The sequence below is a fragment of the Lepidochelys kempii genome, chromosome 1, assembly GCF_965140265.1.
Source record: "Lepidochelys kempii isolate rLepKem1 chromosome 1, rLepKem1.hap2, whole genome shotgun sequence".
Taxonomy (NCBI): domain Eukaryota; kingdom Metazoa; phylum Chordata; order Testudines; family Cheloniidae; genus Lepidochelys; species Lepidochelys kempii.
Genome location: NC_133256.1, coordinates 59865411 through 59886477, shown reverse-complemented (window position 1 = coordinate 59886477; position 21067 = coordinate 59865411). Strand labels below are relative to the sequence as shown.

Below are 21067 nucleotides of genomic sequence, written 5' to 3'. Positions count from 1 at the left end.
CAGAATATTCATTTGCAAGTGACAACCATGCAAAACATACATACTATATTTTATGCTGTAAACATTCTGCTGCCAAACTGACCATAGGTGAAATGGCAGAAATACATACACCACACTAACTCTTGATGGTAAAGATCTTACCAAGACAAAGTCTTTTAAAAGCTAACCTAGTTACTCAACTCTGAAGTACACTTTTTCAGGAATTCTTAAATATCTTTCTAGAGTTGCTAGGGTGATGCATACAACTGATGAGATGTTAAAGGCCATTAAAAACAAGAGACATGGACGTTCAGAGTCAAGTCCTTGACTTTCCCTGTTGTGACTAGCTATTGAGCAAAAGAGACAGAGTGAATACACACAAATCAGAGATTGAAGAGAGACCCAGTGACAAAGGAAACCACTTTGAATGGCTAGGAGAGCAGTAAAAAACAAAACAAGACTAGTAAGTTTCACTGCTTTTATTTAGAACCCTGAAAAAAGCACTGAAATGCAAGAACTATGGTAATGTCATAATGCTGCTGCTTAGGAAAATAGGAGCAGAGACAGGCAGTGGAGTTATTCAGAGGCTACTGGAGAGGGTAGAGTAAGAGACACCTCTTTCCTTTCTCTTGCAGCAGATACACCTCTAGAAGGGTGGAGTAGCAGAGATTTTAAACCTCCCCAGCCCAGCCCACCCCCTCACGGCTAGAAGGAAGAAAACCAATAGAAAGTGCCTTCTGCTTCCAGTGTAGATCTTCAAGTTTATCAGACCACTGCTAGCAAGAGGTTTGAATCAAAGACGAAGAACACCTGGGTCCTGCTGTGGACCCTGCCAGGAGACATACAAGCATCTAAAAAGACATGGGGTAGGGAAAAAGCAGAGAAGTCCAGACCCTAAGGTGTTGGCCTTGCACCCTACTGATGGGACTTCCTCCCTTGTCTTTTGTATCTACCGATGGCTAATCGTCCTGAATAAATTTATGAAGACAGAAAACTAAGTTAAATATTTGCATTCATAATGTAATTAACCCATGTTTTTAGCCAAAACATTGCAACTTCCTCCTTAAAAGCATTCTATGGTTTATGAATAACACAATTTAAAAAAAATTTGATAAAGTGCAAGATTTTCAGAAATCAGTTTAAAATATTTCTAAAAAAACTGAAAAAGCTTAGATTATACACTGTTTACAGTATTTGGCTTTTACAGGCCACTTGGATGTTTTCTAGTGGCGCTTCAATATCAGAGCTTTAGTGTCTGAAGTGCTATTTTAAAGCAATTGATATGCTGACAATTACATTTTTCAAGCACGAGGATGGCTTCCTGAGCAACACAGGCTAAATGAATGAGAATGTTTCAGTTCAGCCATGCTGTTTATAGTAACAGCACTCCAATTTTGACATTTTTGTAGTGATGCTTTAGTACAATATTGTTTTGGCTACAACTTTTCTGTACCTAAAAGATCCAACACAATCTTAAAGTTTATTATTACATAAAGCCAGTGCCTTATGCCACTGAGTTATGGTTGGTATTTAATGGTTACATGACCAGTTTTGATCATTTGAGATTCTATAAACAACTGAATTGGAAAAAAAATCTCTACTATTAATTTGCCTTTTCATCCCATTACATTAGTTTCCCCTCCTTTCCACCTACCTTGAGCCTGTGTACTCAACTAGGCAAAACTGAGATTTGATTTATGACTCCATTGGTTTTATTATTTCTAGTTTGAAACATAAGAGTTATACTGGATCAGTACACCATCTTGTCTCCAACAACTACAAATACTAGAAGCTTTAGAAGAAAGTGCAAGAAAACTGCTGAAAGTAGGTATGAGTAACCTGCCCCAGGGAAAGTTTCCTCTTAACCCTGAATAGTTAGAAGTTGGCTTATGTACTGAAGCATGAGATTTTCTCTCACCAAAACTCATTTATTTTTATTTATGAGATCTCAGCTAAAACAGCTCAGCCTTGTCCAAGAACAAGGTTAGGAAAAAACAGTGTTCCCCAGGTTAAAAAGTTCTTACAGCTGTTTCATGGAGAAGCTGTAGAATCACCATGCTTTAGAGCAGAGAGACTTAAAATTTGACAGGAGGAAGAGGGAAACCTCCCTTCTGTTAGAGATGTGCCTTTTGCCATTTCCAGGAAAATCCAATGCACATTTGGCTGAATTATAGGCCACTAAAAATAAATAATCAATCTTACACTCTTCCCTTGAGAAGGCTTCTCTGGTGTCCTTGTCAGGAGCTTTCCACACAAGGCCTGTCCTCCTCCCCATACCTTCCCCTCCTGAGCTGGGTTACTCCCTTTTCAACCCTTTCTCCAATTGGAGCATGCTCTGCAGGTCTGGAGGGGCCAGGCTACCTGGGACCAGTACCGTCCTATAGCCCCTTCAGGCTCCACATGGGATCTGTACATCCCATCACATGAGGATAACCTTAAACTCTTTATAAGTGTGCTCAAAAGTTTAAGAACTCATAACAGAATGTGTGTAAACTAAAAAAACAAATTAGATTTTTAAATCACATACTTGAAGACAGTTCATTCTTTCATTTACTTACTCAAATTCAAACTCAGTATTCTTTTTTCCTCTAGAAAAGTTAGTGAAAAACACCTAACAATGCTTGAAAGTTTTCTTGCTTCACTTCAGTAAAGGCAGGAATGCTATGATATGGAGCAATCTGAAATTTCATTGAAGAAAATGGAGGGTGGTATGTTCTTCATCTCAAACAAATAAAAAATCAAGCGCAGTTATTTTTTGGAAAAAATCTTATTCGTTCAGAAAATTAAGCAGATGAGATAAAGGAAACATCTGTTGGGTTCAGAAGATGCTATTTTTTACAGTCACCATCCTGACCATAACCATACTTTAACTATGTCATCATCACTTGCAGGAAAAATACAGAACACTGAAATCTTTTCATATCACCTAAATAAAGGAAGACCCAATTTTAAAATATTCAGGTATATGAATTCTAAAATGGTTTCATTTTTAACCTTTTAACAGGTTTCAGAGTAACAGCCGTGTTAGTCTGTATTGGCAAGAAGAAAAGGAGTACTTGTGGCACCTTAGAGACTAACCAATTTATTTGAGCATGAGCTTTCGTGAAGTGAGCTGTAGCTCAAATAAATTGGTTAGTCTCTAAGGTGCCACAAATACTCCTTTTCTCCTGCTGGTAATAGCCTATCCACTTTGGATGGGCTATTACCAGCAGGAGAGTGAGTCTGTGGGGGGGGGGGGGGGGGGGCAGAGGTTGAGAAAACCTGGATTTGTGCTGGAAATGGCCCAACTTGATGATCACTTTAGATAAGCTATTACCAGCAGGACAGTGGGGTGGGAGGAGGTATTGTTTCATGGTCTCTGTGTGTATATAATGTCTTCTGCAGTTTCCACGGTATGCATCCGATGAAGTGAGCTGTAGCTCACGAAAGCTCATGCTCAAATAAATTGGTTAGTCTCTAAGGTGCCACAAGTACTCCTTTTCTTTTTGCGAACCTTTTAACAGGTAGGTTTTGTTTTTGTGGAATCTCACTTTTTTGGTTGTTGATGCTATTGCTTTTTGTTTTCAAGTTTACAAAAAGTTTTCAGGTCACATTTCAGCTCAACTGTTAAGGTCTATTTTACTTGTTAAGCTGAGAGACTTTTTAGGTCAATAAATCTCAAAACAGGTTTGTTTATAAGCATATACGCGTGTACATACTTTAAGTTTCCACTGTGTTACTTGCAGAATTCTTACTTTAACTACTTCTGTGATATTTACAGGCTATTAAATCAACTGTTTAACAGGTATTTGACATTACAGAATGCCAAAAACTAGAGATACTCTTTTCCTCTAATAGTTTAACATCCATATTAAAATGAATCTTGTTCTAGAATTTAAATAGTGTATACAGTAACAAGGTACATTAAAACGTAGGGACCATTCATTCAAACCATTTGACAAATGCAAAAAATCAAAGACTTTCAGTGTTAAGTCATCTACTTTTAAAAATTATTTCTATTTTCCATTCTTTAGAATACAACCCCTTTTTAGGAACAAAAAATAAAGGTGTCCCACTATCAAGTTTTTCCCTCTATTCACATGTTAGTTTCTAGCCTATTAAAGGGAACAAAGGTGCTGAGTAACATCTCTCGCTGTATTCCAACATAAGCAGTCGGCAGCAAGAAGATAACTAACCTCTACTTTTAGGGTTGTGTAACAGGCAAGGTAACCAACATACTGATCACAACAAAAATATATGGTAGCCATATAAAACATTTAAAGTTATGCCACATTAAATGTTTAGAGAGAGTACCATTCATTACGGAATAAGAAACCCATTCAGAAATGTACAACAGAAGAAGCCAGAAAAAAAAAATGTACATACTTTTCATAAAGTCCCAAGTATTCTCAAACAGACAGCATGTTTGGCAGCTTTCCAACAGAGATTACATATATCTCAAGATCAACACTGCAGTCTTGGTGTTCACAACTCAAAAAAAAATATATCATTAAATTCACTAATATTTTCTAGCACAGATAAAGGACACTATCAATAGTTGTATTTAAGCTTGATGTAATTTCATAGATCTAGTTTTAAAAAGGGGTTAGAAATAGTTCAGCATGCTCCCCTTTTTTAAAGTATAATTACTCCCTTTTACAGCAAAAATGAAATTGTAAACACTATTTCTATAAACTTGGCAGGTAAAAAAATGCAGAGAGGATTTGCACAAAAACCCTTTGAACAATTTCCAAAAACAAGTTTAGGACTCACAATTTCACCCAGTTTAAGATATTACTCCTACTAACAGCATTTGGCAGTACAATATGCTGTCCCATTCTTAACATACTGAACTCATTCTACAGATTAGAGTCCTGTGCACTTACACCTCAGACCCATCTGAATACTACAGTAAATTATTAAGCAACTATTTTAATGTACAGCCATTTAACACAGCAGCTTTCACTTGTACCAAATTTTATGCTCCTACCAGATAAGATGAAGACTAAGTGGAAATAAAAAAAAAAAAGCAATCCCCATTTCTCTAACCAACAGATTTAAAAAGGAATATTCTGAAACATTTTACATGTATGTGGAACCCTATTAATTTTTAAACCTGAAAACTTCCCAAAGATGAAGGCAGCTATGGGTAATTTATAGAAATCTCAGACTAGAGTCAATATTTTTAGTTAAGTAGTTTATAAACATTAAAGCTGTTTAAAAAACTTCCTTAATATAATAGACTAACTTATAAAACTCTTAATAGGAAACTTTTCTTGCCAGACTTTAGACACAGACTATGAGTTGATGAGCATCCTCACATACAACAGACATCAAGGCAAAATGAAGACATTCAGTATCTTGCAGAAGGCCTTCAGCACGTAAGACTGAATCATTAAATGCTATGACTTCTTCTAGAACCACCTCTCTGCCTTTCTATAATGCTGCCATTAAATACATGATCAAGGGTGAAACCTTGGACCCACAGAAGCCCATGTGTGCCTTTCCATCGTCTTCAGCGGGGCCAGGAAGAAACTGTGGTCTAGTGGACTACAGATGGAGCTGGGACCTCCTGTTTCGAATCCAGGCTCTGACAAGGACCCAGCCAAAACTCTCAACTTCTGTTTCAGTTGCTTCTTCTGCCAAGTGAGGATAATACTTATTTACATACCACAAAAGCATTGTGGGGATTAGTTAAGTATATAGTTAGCCAGTTGGAAGAAATTCATAAGAAATGTCTAAATGTCAACCTTCTTTAATAAAAGAGAAGTTATCCATGTCTGCAAAAACATCCAAAGTTAGCATACACCACCTTGTGCCATATGCATAATCCTACTGCAGAGAATCTAGTTAAGAAGTTTTCTGAGATTATTTCTAGGACTAATCAATCATACCTTTCCATTGTTATAGGATAGAATTCTCAATGCATGTTTGGGCCTTCCGATTTGGCTTTCAAATAACTTATCCAATTAAGCAGCCGTTGGAACACATCTAAAGGCCTGCTAAAGAAGCACCATAATTAATAATAAAAGAAAATCTCAGGACTCAAAGTTTGATTTAGAATATAAATACTATGACCATCAATGGCAGTGTCTGTATCACAAACAGGACTGAGATATTAGAATGTAATTACTATGAGGAGTATTAGAATAATAAGTAGACTTCTAATCAAAGATATTAAGAATACTGAAACTGAAGGAATATTATTCATACAGAACATTTCTGGGTTTCAGTTAAGAAGAGATTGTCAAGAGTTAGTACTGTTGAGTTTACAATATTAGATTCAGTTCAGCATATATAAACAACTAATGAACAGATCTGGGTTCTCATTCAGTAATTTTAACTTATTCTTCTTTAAAAGAACTAAAAGTTTTCAGAGCTCCTGAACAAGCAAAAAAGGCTCTCATACGCTAAGTATGGACTCTTTTGACCCCAATCATACCACACCTTTATTGCTTTGTACTTGTTGCTGTTAAAGAAAATGCCAAGGACTGGAGTTTAGAATGAGCACTGGTTTCTATAATTAAGTTGTGTACACTGCTGGGAAGATATTATATTTTCCACCACCCCTAAAGACTATTAAATCAGAGGAGTATGAAGGCAGGTCATAAGTAAAGAATTAAAACTAAAAGCTTTCATTTTGAGCAATAATTTTAAATTGAAATCTTTTTAAATGACTTGCTAAAAGGTGAAGTTACTTTAAGTGTGTGACCAGTGTGTGAAACCAATTTTAACGTGGTTAAATTTTTGTTCTTATAATTTACGTAAGAGCAATTGCAGAAATCAGAACTGTCAGTTGTCACGTATCACATTCATATATGATGTTAGGTACATCTGCCCATACAAAAGTGTTCCTGGAGTCGGGTGGAGGAAAGGTAAGGAGATGCTTAGCAGAAGTCTAAATTCCACTTACTCTTTCAGATGATTTAATCCCTTGGCATTGCACAGCTGGCGGTTCACAGACATAGGAAAAGCTAAGGTTAAGAAGGTATTTCCATTTTATATATCGGTTTTTCATTTGAGTGCTTGAAGAAACTCATTTCTGTGCTAAGAATAAAGACTACTCAGCACAGAAATCAAAAATGTTAGTTTTTTTTTTTAATGTTTCATGCTATTGGAAATATTTGAACATGCAGGAAATATTTTTCACCACTTAAAAATTGTTCAGGTGTCTTGTGTTTAGTTGACAACTATTTTTAAAAACTGACACTTAGTGATAGCATGGAGCACTGTTGATCTATTTGAAGACAGTTTACAAATAAAACTATCCATGTTTAAAAACCACATTCCAATGTAGGTTCAGTCTGCTGCTTCTGCTATTCTGGAGAATGAATCAAAGTTGTAATGCTCTGGATACAAGGTTTACTAGTGAAGTACTCCAGTTATACCAGAGGTACATTTATGTTCAAACCCACAAAGCTGTGCAACTCAGCTGTGAGTGCCATACTGCACACAGCTACTGCAAGATAAAATTGGACAGCACATACAAAATATTACATATTCGTAAAAGGATGGTGTAAAGATTGTTGTACTGCCCACAACTGAATTTTCTGACTGGCATGTTTGAAATCTCATCCCTAAAACTCCACTAACATGGTTTTGTTTGGCATTTTTTGGACAGTGTTCTACATTTTGTTCACGTGGGCAACAGGGCCTGAGTTTGAAAAATTAGGGGGGGTGTCAGGAATTTGTGATACATCCCTCCTAGAAGTCTTGCAAATTTCTTTTCATGGCCATGCAAACCAATAAGGAAATATTCATGCAAACAGAATAAGTTAGCCAATCAATCATTTAATGACAATGGGACTAGATATGTGGTTAAAGTGCTTTGCTGGATCAGGGCCTAATATTCTACAGTATGAAGTACCAGGTTGGGCGAAGAACACAAGCTGTACAGAATCTCCAGTTGCAATTGGAAGTCCATAACTGAACCAAAACATTTAGTTTACATATTTTCAATAGGCATCAGCATTTTGTTTCTCTCGAGTTATGCACAAATGTATGGTAGGCTTCCACCTCCTGCTCCCCATGAAAAGTTATTGTAAAAATGATGCTACTGGCTTCCATGTTTGTGCTTCAATGATTACAAAGTTGACTTAAAAAAAAAAAAAAGGTAGCACCGCTAGCCAAAAAGTAAAGCCATGTCATTTCCCAAGCTATTCACCCCAATTACCTTCAAAACTCTGCCTTACACCTGTACAATAACCACCGTTTCCTTCAATGAGTCTGCGCAGGCAATCCCAAGGGCAGAATTTGTCCCAGAAATGGAGTAACAGTTCTGTGCAAAACAATAAAATTCACTACTTTTCCATAGCTTTGCTGACTCTGCACTACTAGTGAAATATAAATGTAGGCCAAGAATTTTAAGCCTGCATACCTAAAGTTAAGCACCTACATAAGTCACCTAATTTTCAGAGTTACCCAATATCTGGAGCTCCACTGACTTCAATAGGAGCGTTAGGTTCTCAACACCTCAGAAAGTTAAGCCACTTATTTATATACGGATTTAGATGCCTATTTTTGCAAATCTTGGTACAGAACAATAAATGAACACCATTAGTAACTTAACTGAATTGCTGTATAACTAACAGCCAATCAATGTATATTAAAATGGTGGAGGAGGAAAGGGAAGTCAGGAGTCACTTCTGATCACTTAAAGAGGAATAAATTTCATTTAAAAGGTCTATTTTAATGGAGTGCTCTGATCTGGGATATAAACATTATGACTTCAATGGGATGGCTAGCTCAAAGAAAAATAGTTGACAGCCATTGTACAATGGAAATACATAATTCTGGTCCATTCTAACTGTAATCACTCATGATTTTACAGTACAAAATTATGAACACTTATAATTTCACTAAAACAGGATACTAAAAAACAAATATTTTACTCATACATACGAAATGTGGTAAATGCGGTCCCTTAACCTCTACATAATGTCGAAGTCATGAGAGTCCCTGTTCAATAGGCTTTAGCATGCCATCAATTCACAAACTAACTATTAATGATAAAATATCCATTTAACCATGTGTACTAGCTTTCTTCAAATGCAAGGATTTACCCAAGAGGCAAGACACATCATGCTTTCATGTTCTATTCATTCTCTGCTCTGAAAACTTCCTTCCCAACTTCATTGGGAGATGAAGTCTTTCACATATAGTTTCTACCATAAAATAAACCAGGTCCAAAAACGGATACTATATAACAACTGTTTGGTGATTTTCATGCAATGAGTTTATGGGAGTTAAATGTTCACAGCACAACAGTAAGTTTCACAATTAAACTTGTGTCAACAGTTTGCAATGGCAGGCCAAGGACCAAAAGGGTACAATTCAGATAGCAGGACCAGAAAAAACAAGTTTGGTCATCCAATCTGACGTCTTATTTTGTAGAGCTTCTCACCACATGACTGACATTAATGTCTTTAGCCTTTAAAAAAAAAAAAACACTCCTTAACAATGGTGCTTCAATCACACATCTTGGGAGTCTATTCTGCTCTCCAGTTCCGCTTAAGAACTTTTCCCTGCCTTCCTTAGCTTCAGGCTATTGTTTCTTGTCCTATAGTGTTTTGAGATTATGAATAGTTCTCTTACCTCATTTATATTAGTTGTTACCATGAAATAATTTCTCGATTGATCATCGTCCCTCACCTGCAGCCCCTCTCCTAGTGTATGGTAAAGCATGAAGTTTATACTTCTGCTTAATGTTATACTTCTCCGGTGTTCTCATGTTAGTTGGCTATTTTCACTCCCATGTTTTTTTCAGACTTGTTTCCATCCAGCTAAAAAAGGTCTTCCATTCATGCTATTTTTCTCGCCAAGGTAAATGACTTTACTACTACTTATTCTTTGTCTGTGCTCCAAATGTGTGCTAGCCATTTAAACTTTACACTTCATTAAAACGGACTTATATTGGTTCATATAGCTCACTGTTTTACTCATTCCAGATAATTCTGCAATCCCACCAAAGTAGTATTATTTACTCAACTGGGACTTCATCATCAGGACTGTAGTACATAGTAAGGGCAGGAAGTTTTGTACTGCCAGCTGACAAGCTGTACTTTCCGATTCTGTCAGACTAGAAATTTTCACAAGAATTAAATTTATTTTAAAAAAAATTGAGAAATTTCACAGTGGCTGCTTTTCAGTGTTAAATAGCTCCAACTCCTTATTTCTTACACATACATATAAAGGATTTAACCAGACTATGAATTATTTTCAGTTTTTAAAAATAATGAAGACAAAAAGGCACACAAAACTAGAGCGCTAAAGGTTTAAGAAAATTCCCGCAGAGATCAAGTTACTGGCTGGAAAAGTATAGTTCTCAGCTTCTATGACAACCAGCCATATCGAACAGTGTTAGAGGCCAGCATATAGCAGAAGGTGTTGCTGGTTTCTTCCTGCCCTTCGGTAGAGCCACTGGAATAGCGAGGACTGCTGCAGTGGTTGGTGTGTCAGAGTATCATGGAATGGGAAGCAATGCATCTATGTAAGGTGCCAAAGAGAGCATCTTCCACATGGGTATCCCGAGTCCTCTCAATGAAAGCATTGTGTGTTTGGAAGAGCAGAGTCTTATGTCTCAGAACACATCATGGCCTGAGAGTGAACCAAGACTCTTGCAGGAAATAATGGGGACAGACCACACTTCTTTCCAGAAGCAGTTGCTTGGTGAAAATGAGAGTGGAGTACCCTGCTTCCTCCCTCTTCGCTTCCAGCAAAGCAGAGATAACAGTGACAAAGTCACTCCTGCTGATGCATGGCATCCTATTCCTCTGTGCAGACTGCAGAGCTGAGCCCGACAGCATGACACAGCAACAAGAGTGTTCTCTGCATCACAAGACAAAACTACATTCACCAATCTGACTCACTATTGGTGAGAAGGTAAGTGTACTATTCCAGTTCTGTTAATAAACTGAATTATGAAAGATCTATTAAAATAGACTCAAACATGCTCTTCTGGGTGCAAATTTTAATGACAATTTCAAATTCAAGGCAAACTTATGAAGTTAAATTTAGCTTCTGAAATTAACGGATTGTAACAATGATAGTGCTGACAGTCTGGTGTTACAGCTTACACAAATTCAGAAGCTCAATGCAAACCGCTAAAGTACTATGCCATGTTAAGGATGCCCCACAGTTCCCCCACAGCCCCAGTTCACAATGTATAAAGCCTATGATAAAATCTTAGTTTAAAAACAAGCTCCATATAAATTCACTAAGTTGTAAACTTAAAAATTAAAAGCATTAATAAGAGAAAGGATCATGCTATACTCACAATTCTACAACCTGACCTGCTTACCATAGGTCAGAGGTGATTAGCGACATCCTTAAAATCTCATTTCCCCTCTTTCCTGACTGCATTAGCTTGCAGTTAGCATTTTTTTTTAAATCTTTACCAGTGTGCTTAATTCACTTGGATTGGTTTCATCCATCCTCCCTTTTCATAACTTTAAGAACCCTTGGACCAATCCTAGAGTCTATACACAGGCAAACGTCTCTCAGCCACCTGTCCAATTTTAAAGATATCAGCAATCTGAAATTCAGTGTGCGGGGGGGATGGGGGATGTAAAATAGTTTCAGGTACTACACATGCCTTGAAGTCTCCATACCAGTTTTTATGGGTTTACAATCATTTTCCTACTTTTAAAAACTGGTTTCTCACACCCTGTTACTATGTGAAAGACACACACAAACAGGTGAAAAAACAGACTGACTAGAGAGGATGCAGTGAAAATGACTTACACATAAAGTGCTCTGAAGTGCATGAAGAAAACAAGTGAAGAAAAAGATTTGTCTGATCTTTACCATCATTACAAGCAACATTTATGAATGAGACGCAAATTGAAACAAAGTGTGATTTAAATTAACTGTGTACCTATAAAAATCAGTAGAAATACAACAGATTTGGATTTTGTACTTATATGTAAACTAAATACTAAGAGCTGTGCTCTTTATTGCACACACAGATTCCCACTGTGAACTTATTTGCATATGATGTTAACGCACTGCCTAGGAAGGTGTTATCTTGACTCATTTTGCAATACAAAGTCTACATACATGAAAATGTAATGGAAAAATATTTATTAAGATCTGTTTATCTATTTGAAAGATTTCAAGGGCATTAAAAATAAAATGAAGAAAGATTTCCATACTTAAAACATCTGAAGATCAAAGATTGTTTGAAATTGACTTGATTTAATAATCAGTCTCTGTGTAAACTGAGACAAGAGCCACCTACAAATGAGATAACTTTATGAAGAATCAATATATATACTCTGACTCAAGAAAAAAGAAATTACCTAAACACCAAAAGGGAAGTTGCCTATATTTTAGGAAACTGAGCTATTAGGACAGATGACAAGTTGAGAGGTTGACATGTCAAAATGTGAGGTGTATCTGACAGGCTAAGACAACAGCAGCCAGAGGAAACAGCTTATTAATATGGCAGCTGTAACACTATTGCTTTTACCCTCTCTCTTCAATGACTGAAGTTCATAGATTAATTTTCCACAGGATATCCTGAAGGGAGTGCATCTTTATGTTCCTTTTTATGGCTTCTCTGCTATATTTCTAAATATAGCAGTCTGACTTATATTGGGGAAATACCAGCTATTATTTCAAAGAGAAAATTCTCTCTCCTCTTAAAAGCGTGTAGATAACAGCAGAGTATTTAACACCCTATGTACTAATAATGGGCACAGGAAAGAGTGCAGTTACTGCTCTAAAGAGGTAATAGGGTTAACAATTTTAAGGCAAAAGGACATTGACACATGACTGTACACACAATTATAAAATGGCTCCATTGAAAGCTGCAATATAATTTACACAAGATACTACATGGGTCAGACATTTCTTCAGATGCATGCTCACAATGGAATTTTACAACTTCTTCACCAGTCCAATTATGCTGTCACTGAGCATTATTCAATTACATTTTTTCTTCTACATTTTCCCTTGTCAGATTTGGAACCACTTGTGATGTTCACATATTAATCTTAAATCAGAAAATGTAGTGCCCGCCTGGAGTCTAGAATCCCCAGCCCACATTTTACTTTAGACATATTTTAGGGTGCCTATTTCTTAGGCATAGAGTGTCCAGGTACGTAATACAATATTGTTCCCTAAACAGGAGGCATCTAATCTAATACATACACCCTATAGCAAACAACAAACCAAAACCAAGAACACCTACTAAAGGAGACTGGTGGCTGAGGATATCAGAGAAAAGCCAAACCAAAGAGATGTCACTTTTAGGAAATGTCGCAAGGTACAAGACTCAGACTCTGTTAGACTGCAAGTGGAAAGGCATTACAGAGCCAAGGATCTGCTACTGAAGATACTTTCTCAGTAGCTCCAGGATTCCATCCCCAGATGGAAAGAAAAACATTCCCACTAATGGTATATTCTGAAAGGGATACATGGGAGAGGATCTCGGAGACAGCCAGGTACTAGAACATCTGTAAATAATCTTTGAATAAGCAGTGGACTAGCAACCAGTGCAGTGCACAGCGATAGTATAGTCTTCTCTCTACAGGTCTTTAAAAAGCAAGCAGCCATATTCTACTCTAAGAGAAGCATCTGAGTGATGTTCAGTGGTAGCTACATGAGAGCACATTTCAGTAGTCTACTTGGAGATGACAAAGACATAAATAATGAGGGCACAGTCTGTGTGGGAGGGGAAAGGATGTATTCTTTGGCCAGCCAAGAAACTGAAGAAGGCAGCATTCCCAGCAACTGCTACTACCTGGGATTCAAGAACTACAAACAAATCTATCAACTGTGAAAAACAGCTGATTTCTACCCTCAAAATAAGTGTGCAGTCACATACCCCAGCCAATTCCTCAAAACTCTTTCCAATATCAAAAAGCATACTGCCATCTTAACTGGTTTTAGCACACCAGCTAGCATCAGTTTTGATTACTGCTTCCAACACTAGAAAAGCAAAGAGCAATGTTCAGGTTCTCCAAGGGAAAACAGAACAAAAAAAACCTCACAAAGATGATCATCACTAGCATAATGGTGACACAGCGGGCCCATAACATCTAAATACCTCCTCTACCAGCTTCACATACTCGTTGAAAAGAAAGTGGGCCAACAATGAAATATTGTGAGACCTCTTAAGCGAGAGCCCTCATGGAAAATGAGCAACCTTCTAGCCCTCTGGGATCTTTTAGAAAGAATGATTAAAGCCACCTTAAGCACATCAACACCTCATGATCAACAGTATCAAAGACTGCTGATAATATATTAACATTAATATCGAACCCCTTTCAGCATCCTGAGATCTACCACAAGGGGGACAAATTTGTCCTCTGCTAGTTCTCAGGACTTAAACAGCTGTATGAACCTAAGACTTAAAAAAAAAAAAAAAAAAAAAATCACCCGATCACCTCTCATTGCGACTACATCCAAGGAGGAAAACCTGAATCTTTCCTTTTTTCCATTTATTTTCAAGGCTATTTATTTCTGTCCTAAGTTACCCTCCTCTCACATTAATGGAATTTCTTCTTCTCAGGGCTTATCTACACTTACCAGGGGATTGACTAGCAGAGAACGATGCATCGGCGGTCGATTTAGCAGGTTTAAGACCCGCTAAAATTGACCACAGTTCGCTCTCCCGTTGACTCCTGTACTCCACCGGATTGAGAAGAGAAGGGGGAGTCGACGGGAGAGCATCTCATAGCGTGCACCTCATGGTAAGTAGATCTAAGTTACGTTGACTTGAGTTACACTATTCACTTAATTCAAATTGTGTAGCTTAGACTGAATTTCCCCTGTAGTGTAGACAAGGCCACAGACTGTAAATTCTTTGCAAGAAGTACCATGTCCTCATATGCATTTTTACAGAGCCCATTACAATAGGGCCCTAATCCCAACTGGGTTTACCACATACAGCTACAACATTAGTATTAAATAATAATGGTTGTAAATGGCTGTTGCCAGGGCTGCTACATTCTGTACAGGGAGCAGAAACCTTTGAAATTGACAGTTACACATTGCCAAAGAAACCAGCACACGCACATACACAAACATACAAATTAAGATACCCAGTTCTCATCTATTTTTAAAAACCCCTCATGTTTCAAGTGTTTAACAATGGTTCCTCAGAGACTGTACTACAGACACCAATTTCAAAGGCCTGTGCAGAACTGAGCAACTCCAGCAACAGAATAGGGCTTTAAAGTGGACACTCCAGGAATGAAACATCCAACTGCCTTGGGTTGGGCTCAAAGAGCAGCAAAAGTGTGGTTGGAAGGGAGGAACAGCAGCAGAGAACCATTGGGAGAAAACATCTAGGGTCAGAGTAGTTTCAACAATTTGTTTTAAAATAATCTCCTCTCACCCACCACCACCCCAGAGCAGCCCCACTCCACCTCCATATTGCCTGAAGTGGCTGGCCCAAACCTTCCATAAGGTATTCATTCACAGCAGACCGAACCATGATGATGTCAAGATTCAAAAAGGAAATCTGAGATGGAGAGAACTCTTAGGCTTGTAAAATATACCTAAAAATAAATCTCAAATAGTTAATGGTATTTAAGAATTGCTCCCCAAAAACTTTAAGTTACCTAAGTATACCACCACGCTCCAAAGCATACTTTTCCAGTCAACTATACACATTGTGTGTACATATAATATAATGAAGGGAGACAACCTGCTAAGTATTACTACACATAGACAGTGTACTCATGCAACATAGTTTCAGAGTGCAATGAATACAAAAATTTAACACAGTAGCTGAATATGTCGTCATGACCTGAAAAACTGTTTTTCCTAACAAAGCAGGTATCACAACTATATCTGCAGCCTTATACTTATTCATCTTATGAAATCACTGCAATTGTAATTGCAAACTAATGTACATAAAAGTGATATGGTTTCTTTGTAAAGTTACTGGCATGATCTTACCTCTCATCCTCACCATCAACAAGATGGGTTGTCAATGGCAGTACCTTCAGTGGAAAAAGGGAAGCAGAGGAGGTTATGTTGCTGCCACTCCCATCTGAAACAGCCGATGCTCCACCACCGTCACCACTGGCAGCTTGAGGTAAACCAACTAAGGAAGGATCTGTAGGGCGCCTCCCATCTTCGATTTGGCTTACAACTGACTGAGTTAGTGATTGTGCAGAGAACTGGGTAGTGGTGAGCGGTATCTGTTGTGGCACATTCTGTGCCACTGGCATACTTATACTAGTTGTTATCAAGGGAGGCTGACTAACACTTTGAACCAAATTCCCATTTTGCACAGCTGAAGCTTGTGCTATGTTCTGTGATGGACCCAAAATTACAGGAGCAGAAGGTATACCAGGAGGTACATTTGAACTAGCTTGACTTGGTGCAGGAACAGTACTGGTAGAAGGTATAGGGCTAACTGCAGGCAATGGTTGGCTGGTCATTCCTTGAACTACAGTTTCTACTTGTGCCTGGGGTTGTACAGATAAAGCATTTTGTGAAGCAATGACCATTTGCGGAGGAAGGCTTGAAGCCCCAGCTTGTAGCCCCTGCTGAATTATCCCAGTCTGAACAGGCTGCACCACTTGTGAAGACGGAGGAGCAGCACTTTGCTGCATAACTGAAGGTGTAATTTGGTTTGCAACAGGTGGCTGCTGCTGCACCACAGCAGGTACGCTTCCTTGTTGTCCAGTGTTAACAATTTGACCACTAGTACCTACAGGTGGCTTTGCTGTCTGAGCATGTGCAACAGGCTGAGCTGGTGCCACAGCAGGGTGTACTTGTACAGAAGGTTGGATGCTTGGTGCCTGAGCAACAGGAACAGGTGTTCCTGCTCCTACTCCTGTAGAGCTGGATTGCACAGCAGGCACTGGAGGTTGAAGTATCTGCTGATGTTGTATGTAGTCCGGTATGGTCCCGGTCACGCAACTCTGATTCACTGGTTTAACTCGTGCAGGGGCCATCTGCGTAGGAAGTGTCTGTTGTTGTCCATACTGTAACTGCTGTTGTGGTACAACAGGCAAAGTTTGCACAGGCTGTGAGGGTTGAGAATATGGTAGCTGCTGTTGAGCCACACTTGGAATGGCAGGTTGTTGTTGACCTAAAGAGGATACCCCTACCACATTAACTGGAGTTGGCTGAACACCAGTAACAGCTGTTAGACTAGCCTGCACTGAAGGCTGGACTCCTTGCTTTTGCTGTGGATAGTTTACTTCTTGAGAAGGCAATTGTACTTGTGAGAGCTGTGACTGAGAAATACTCTGCGGTATATTGGATGCTGGAATAGTCTGAGGTCCAGTACTACTAAAATCCATCTGCTGTGGACCCACACCTTGAAATGTCTGCTGTTGTATCAAAGTAGGTGCTCCCATTTCCCCGCTTCCCACACTTTCTGTGTAGTGACTCAGTGTGCTTACATTGCTGCTAACAGAACTCCCACTGGTGCTCTCCCTTTCAGAAGTCACTTCAAATGGATTTTGTTTTATAGTCTCTACCACCTTGTTTACTGCTACTCCTTCTGTAACTGCTACAGTGTTTTCTTTATCATAGAATTCAGTGCATATCCATCTACCTTTTTTAAAAGGTTCAGAACTAGAATCTAATTTTACGACTCTAAACCTTGATGTGCCAGCTGCAGGCTGCTGCTGACTTGATCCTACTGCCATTCCTGCAGTTGGATTAGTAACATTATTAATGATATTAGAGGAAGCACTCGTACCATTGCCAACACCACTCAAGATATTCACATTGCTGCTGGCTCCAGACAAAGCATGTACATTAGCAGCACTTGTGATGTTGCTTAAGTTTATATTAACGTTACCAAGCATGCTGCTTGTCATACTAGGACTACCCCCGCCCACATTACTTAACGTACTAGTTCCAGTAACAGGACTTACACCTACACTGCCAGGAGTACTCGTAGTGCGAATATTAGACAGGGCAGATGCAGGTGTACCAGTGGATGATGCAGCAGAAACTGGTGCAGTTGTGATAACATTGTCAGAGCTTCCAGCGGTGGACAGCTTTCTAAATGATGGACTTGGGGGTGGTCCTCCAGAAGCTGGTGTACTGCCCACCCCAGGATGCGATGGATGATGATGCCCATGATGGTGATGATGAAGGTGGTGGTGATGGTGACCATGATGAGGGTGAACATTTCCATTGATCACAACACTCTGCTGTGGGTGATGAGGCAAAGGGGTATGCTGCTGAGGAAGGTGAGGCTGGTTTGGAGAGATAGCCCCAGGAGTCTCAGCCTCTTGGAAGTTATTTAAAGTCTCTTCGGAGGAGCTCCGTTCAGGTTCACCCAAGTCAGTGGCCCTGGATAAAGAAACATCCAAAATTTCTGAAGACGACAGGTCTTCAGTGTGGGACTCATCCAGGTCGTCGTAGCTTTCCGTGTCCTCCGCTATGCTGTTGTTAGAGCTCATACTGGCAGAGATCTGAGCTGGGGTCACGCTGGTAATTTGGAAGCCACTTTTCTTTTTCATTTGGGCTCCAGCCTGTGCAAGAGGCTGTGGCTGGAGTTGAGACTGGGAGAGGAGGTTCAGGCTTTGTGGAGGAGGGGGTGGAGGCTGTGCACCCGCCGATGAAGATGCTGCAAGAGATGGAGGCGGCGGCTGGATGAGCAGAGGCGGCGGATAATCCTCGGTGGAGAGGGCACCGCTACCAGCGCCGGTACCTGGTGCATTGAGCGCAGTAACGCAGCTGCCGCCGCTGCCCCTTCTAGGAAACATTGCCGGGTGCGCCATCTTCCTAGCACTAATGTCTGCGGCTGAGTCAGGCTGGTGCATTGTACCGGGTTTATTTTAAGAGTGCAATTCCCCGGCCCGGAGAGAGACAGCCACAGTTAGCTTTGCATGCAACCCAGGAGAGAGGCACCACACACACACACAACCCCCTCTCCCCGCTGGCGCACACAGCGCAGGCTGAGACGCCTCGGCACAGCCGGCACTGTCACTAAACCGCCCCTTTTCCTCCTCCTCCTCTCGGGGGCTGCGGGGGGGGGCGAGGCCGGGTCCCTCCGCCGCCTTCAGATCAGAGCCAGTGAATGTGACACTTTCAGTTCAGACTCCTTCGCCGTTCACTTTCCCCTCCGATCTCCACTCCCCCCGAGCCCTCTTCTCCGGGGGGAAAAGCAAATACCCACGTTATCCGGCCAACTCAGAAAGCAACCGCCCGCCCCCCTTCCCCGGCTCCCAGCCGAGCTGTGTGTAGCTACAGCGGGGTGACTGTGGGCAGGGCAGGGCAGAGCAGACCTCCCCGCCGCGGGGCCCCGGGGGAGCGGCCGCCGCCGCCTCTGGCGGCCGGGTGCGGAGGAGAGGCGCGGGGCTCTCGGGGGCTCCGCGGAGCGGCGGGCTGGGGCGCCTAGCAGCAGCAAGGCGCAGGCGGATACGTACAAGGCTGGCACGCAGCAAGGCGGCGGCGGCAGCCTGAGCCGGGCAGGGACATTCCCGTCAGTGGCAGCCATGGAGCTGAATCATTTTGGGGTGGTTAGAGAGAGAGGAGGAGGCCGGAACAAGCAGCCAGCCAGCCAGCCGGCCGGCCAGCCGCCCTCCTCCCCCAGGAGAGCCCGGCGCAGGGAGGGGAGCCGGCCCGGCCTCTCCCCCTCCGCCGCTCCCTCTCGCTACTGCAGCCGGGCGTTCGCTTCAGCCGCTCTGCCCCGGCTCCCTCGGGCTCACGCCGAGCTCCTCTGCAGAACCAGGCTGGGGATGAGTCGTCCTCCTCCTCCTCCCTCTGCTGGGTCTGTCTGCCCCCCGGCTCCCCCGCTACCGCGACTCGTCCTCCCCCGCCCCCCAGGCCTCCTCACACGGCATTGGAGCACGGCGCCGGAGCTGGGCAAGGGGAGGGATTGGCCGGAGAGGGAGGGAGAAGAAGGGAAGTAAGATGGCGGCGGCGCAGGCGCGCTGAGCCCGCAGACATAAAGGCCTGTCTAGAGCCAGCGGACAGAAATAGGTTCGGCTCCGGCCGGCGGAAATTGCCGAGCGGTGACGGGGCGCTCGGCTGGCCCAGCGAATCCGGGTGGGCGGGGCTGGCCGCGGGGAGAGGGCTGGGCGCCTACCATTGGCGGAGCGGCCCACCGGTTATTAATAGGCTCCCGCAGTGCTGGGGGGGAGAATGGGGTGACTGCACGGGCTGTACCGCGAGGGAGGGGGGAGAGGCCACGGCCACGCCCCGGGCAGAACGTCACTGTCTCAGACCCACGCAGCTCGGGCTGCACCTGATCGGCCCCGGCCCCTCCCCATCCTGTTGCAGAGGTCGCTACAGTGTTAAGTTCTGTATCTTTCCATCGGTTCTAATTTCGATCCAGGCTATTGCTGTTCTCCTTCTCCTTCTCCTCCTCCCCCCCACCCCCACCCCCCTTTGCTGAGTGAGAAACCTGAGGCTTTATCATCAGGGCTGCCTTTTTCCCGCATCACGTGCCTCTTTTGTGCAACAAACTGCAGTTGCCATGTGGTCCCCCTCTCTCTCCATAGAGGGCTGGGTGGGGGAAGCGGAGAGGTTGGTGGGTGGGGTGCAAATAGCGCCCTTATTGGCTACTGCACAGTTGGTCACTGCAGTTAGTGGAGATGTTTCTGGTGTGACTCATCCTTTCATTGGATTGGGTGAAGCTCTGGAGGTGGGCTCATGCTTTTTAACTCCAGCCTAGCGCAACTCCCTCCCCCTCGCCCCCCAGATTTCCACTCACCTGAAACCTATGAACTACAGCAGAGGAAGATGTGAATTCACAACCATTAAAATGTTTTCAGTTCAATTGTTCCCTCATAAATGTCAGTGCTGTAGATAATATAGTACCTCTTACTGGATTAACCAAAAATTTAGGAATATATAAATATTTAGGCAGCAAAGATCTTTTCTACAGTGATACAGGCAACGGAGATGATAAGATATTAAGCACAGTATATCATCGCTGTGCTAAACATTCAAAGCTGCATGCAAAAAAGATTCAACTAATGAATGCAGCTTTTTTTAATTTGCTATATCTACATCAAATGTATATAGATAAATGTTTCTTATAAAACAGCTATAACTAAAGGAAACACTCCCGTGCAACATTTCACATCTCACAATTAATATACGTGTTGGTGGTAGCTAAATTATAGTGTAGTAATTTTAAATCCACCAATCAAAATAGCACCCCTTTCAACAGCCTGCA

At 41.4% G+C, this 21067-nt stretch overlaps 1 protein-coding gene and 1 long non-coding RNA gene across 14 annotated transcripts in view; both read right to left on the bottom strand.

The window, feature by feature from the left end:
• Nucleotides 1-19674, bottom strand: part of TSC22D1 (TSC22 domain family member 1) — a 133914-nt gene extending 114240 nt beyond the window's left edge. For 11 of the 13 annotated variants that reach the window (XR_012159014.1, XR_012159017.1, XR_012159012.1 and 8 more), the window contains exon 1: nucleotides 15868-19304. Coding sequence is in view for 6 of the 13 variants with exons in the window: in XM_073344783.1 (XP_073200884.1) it covers nucleotides 15868-18704 (2837 nt within the window). In the remaining 7 variants the exon portion in view is untranslated. The other 2 variants (XM_073344830.1, XM_073344746.1) reach the window with 2 other exon arrangements.
• On the bottom strand, nucleotides 3474-15855 carry LOC140911639 (uncharacterized). The gene is made up of 2 exons (XR_012159062.1): nucleotides 5853-15855; nucleotides 3474-5597 (listed from the first exon to the last, which is right to left on the bottom strand). It is a non-coding gene; the product is annotated as an uncharacterized lncRNA (long non-coding RNA).
• Nucleotides 19675-21067: the final 1393 nt, after the last annotated feature.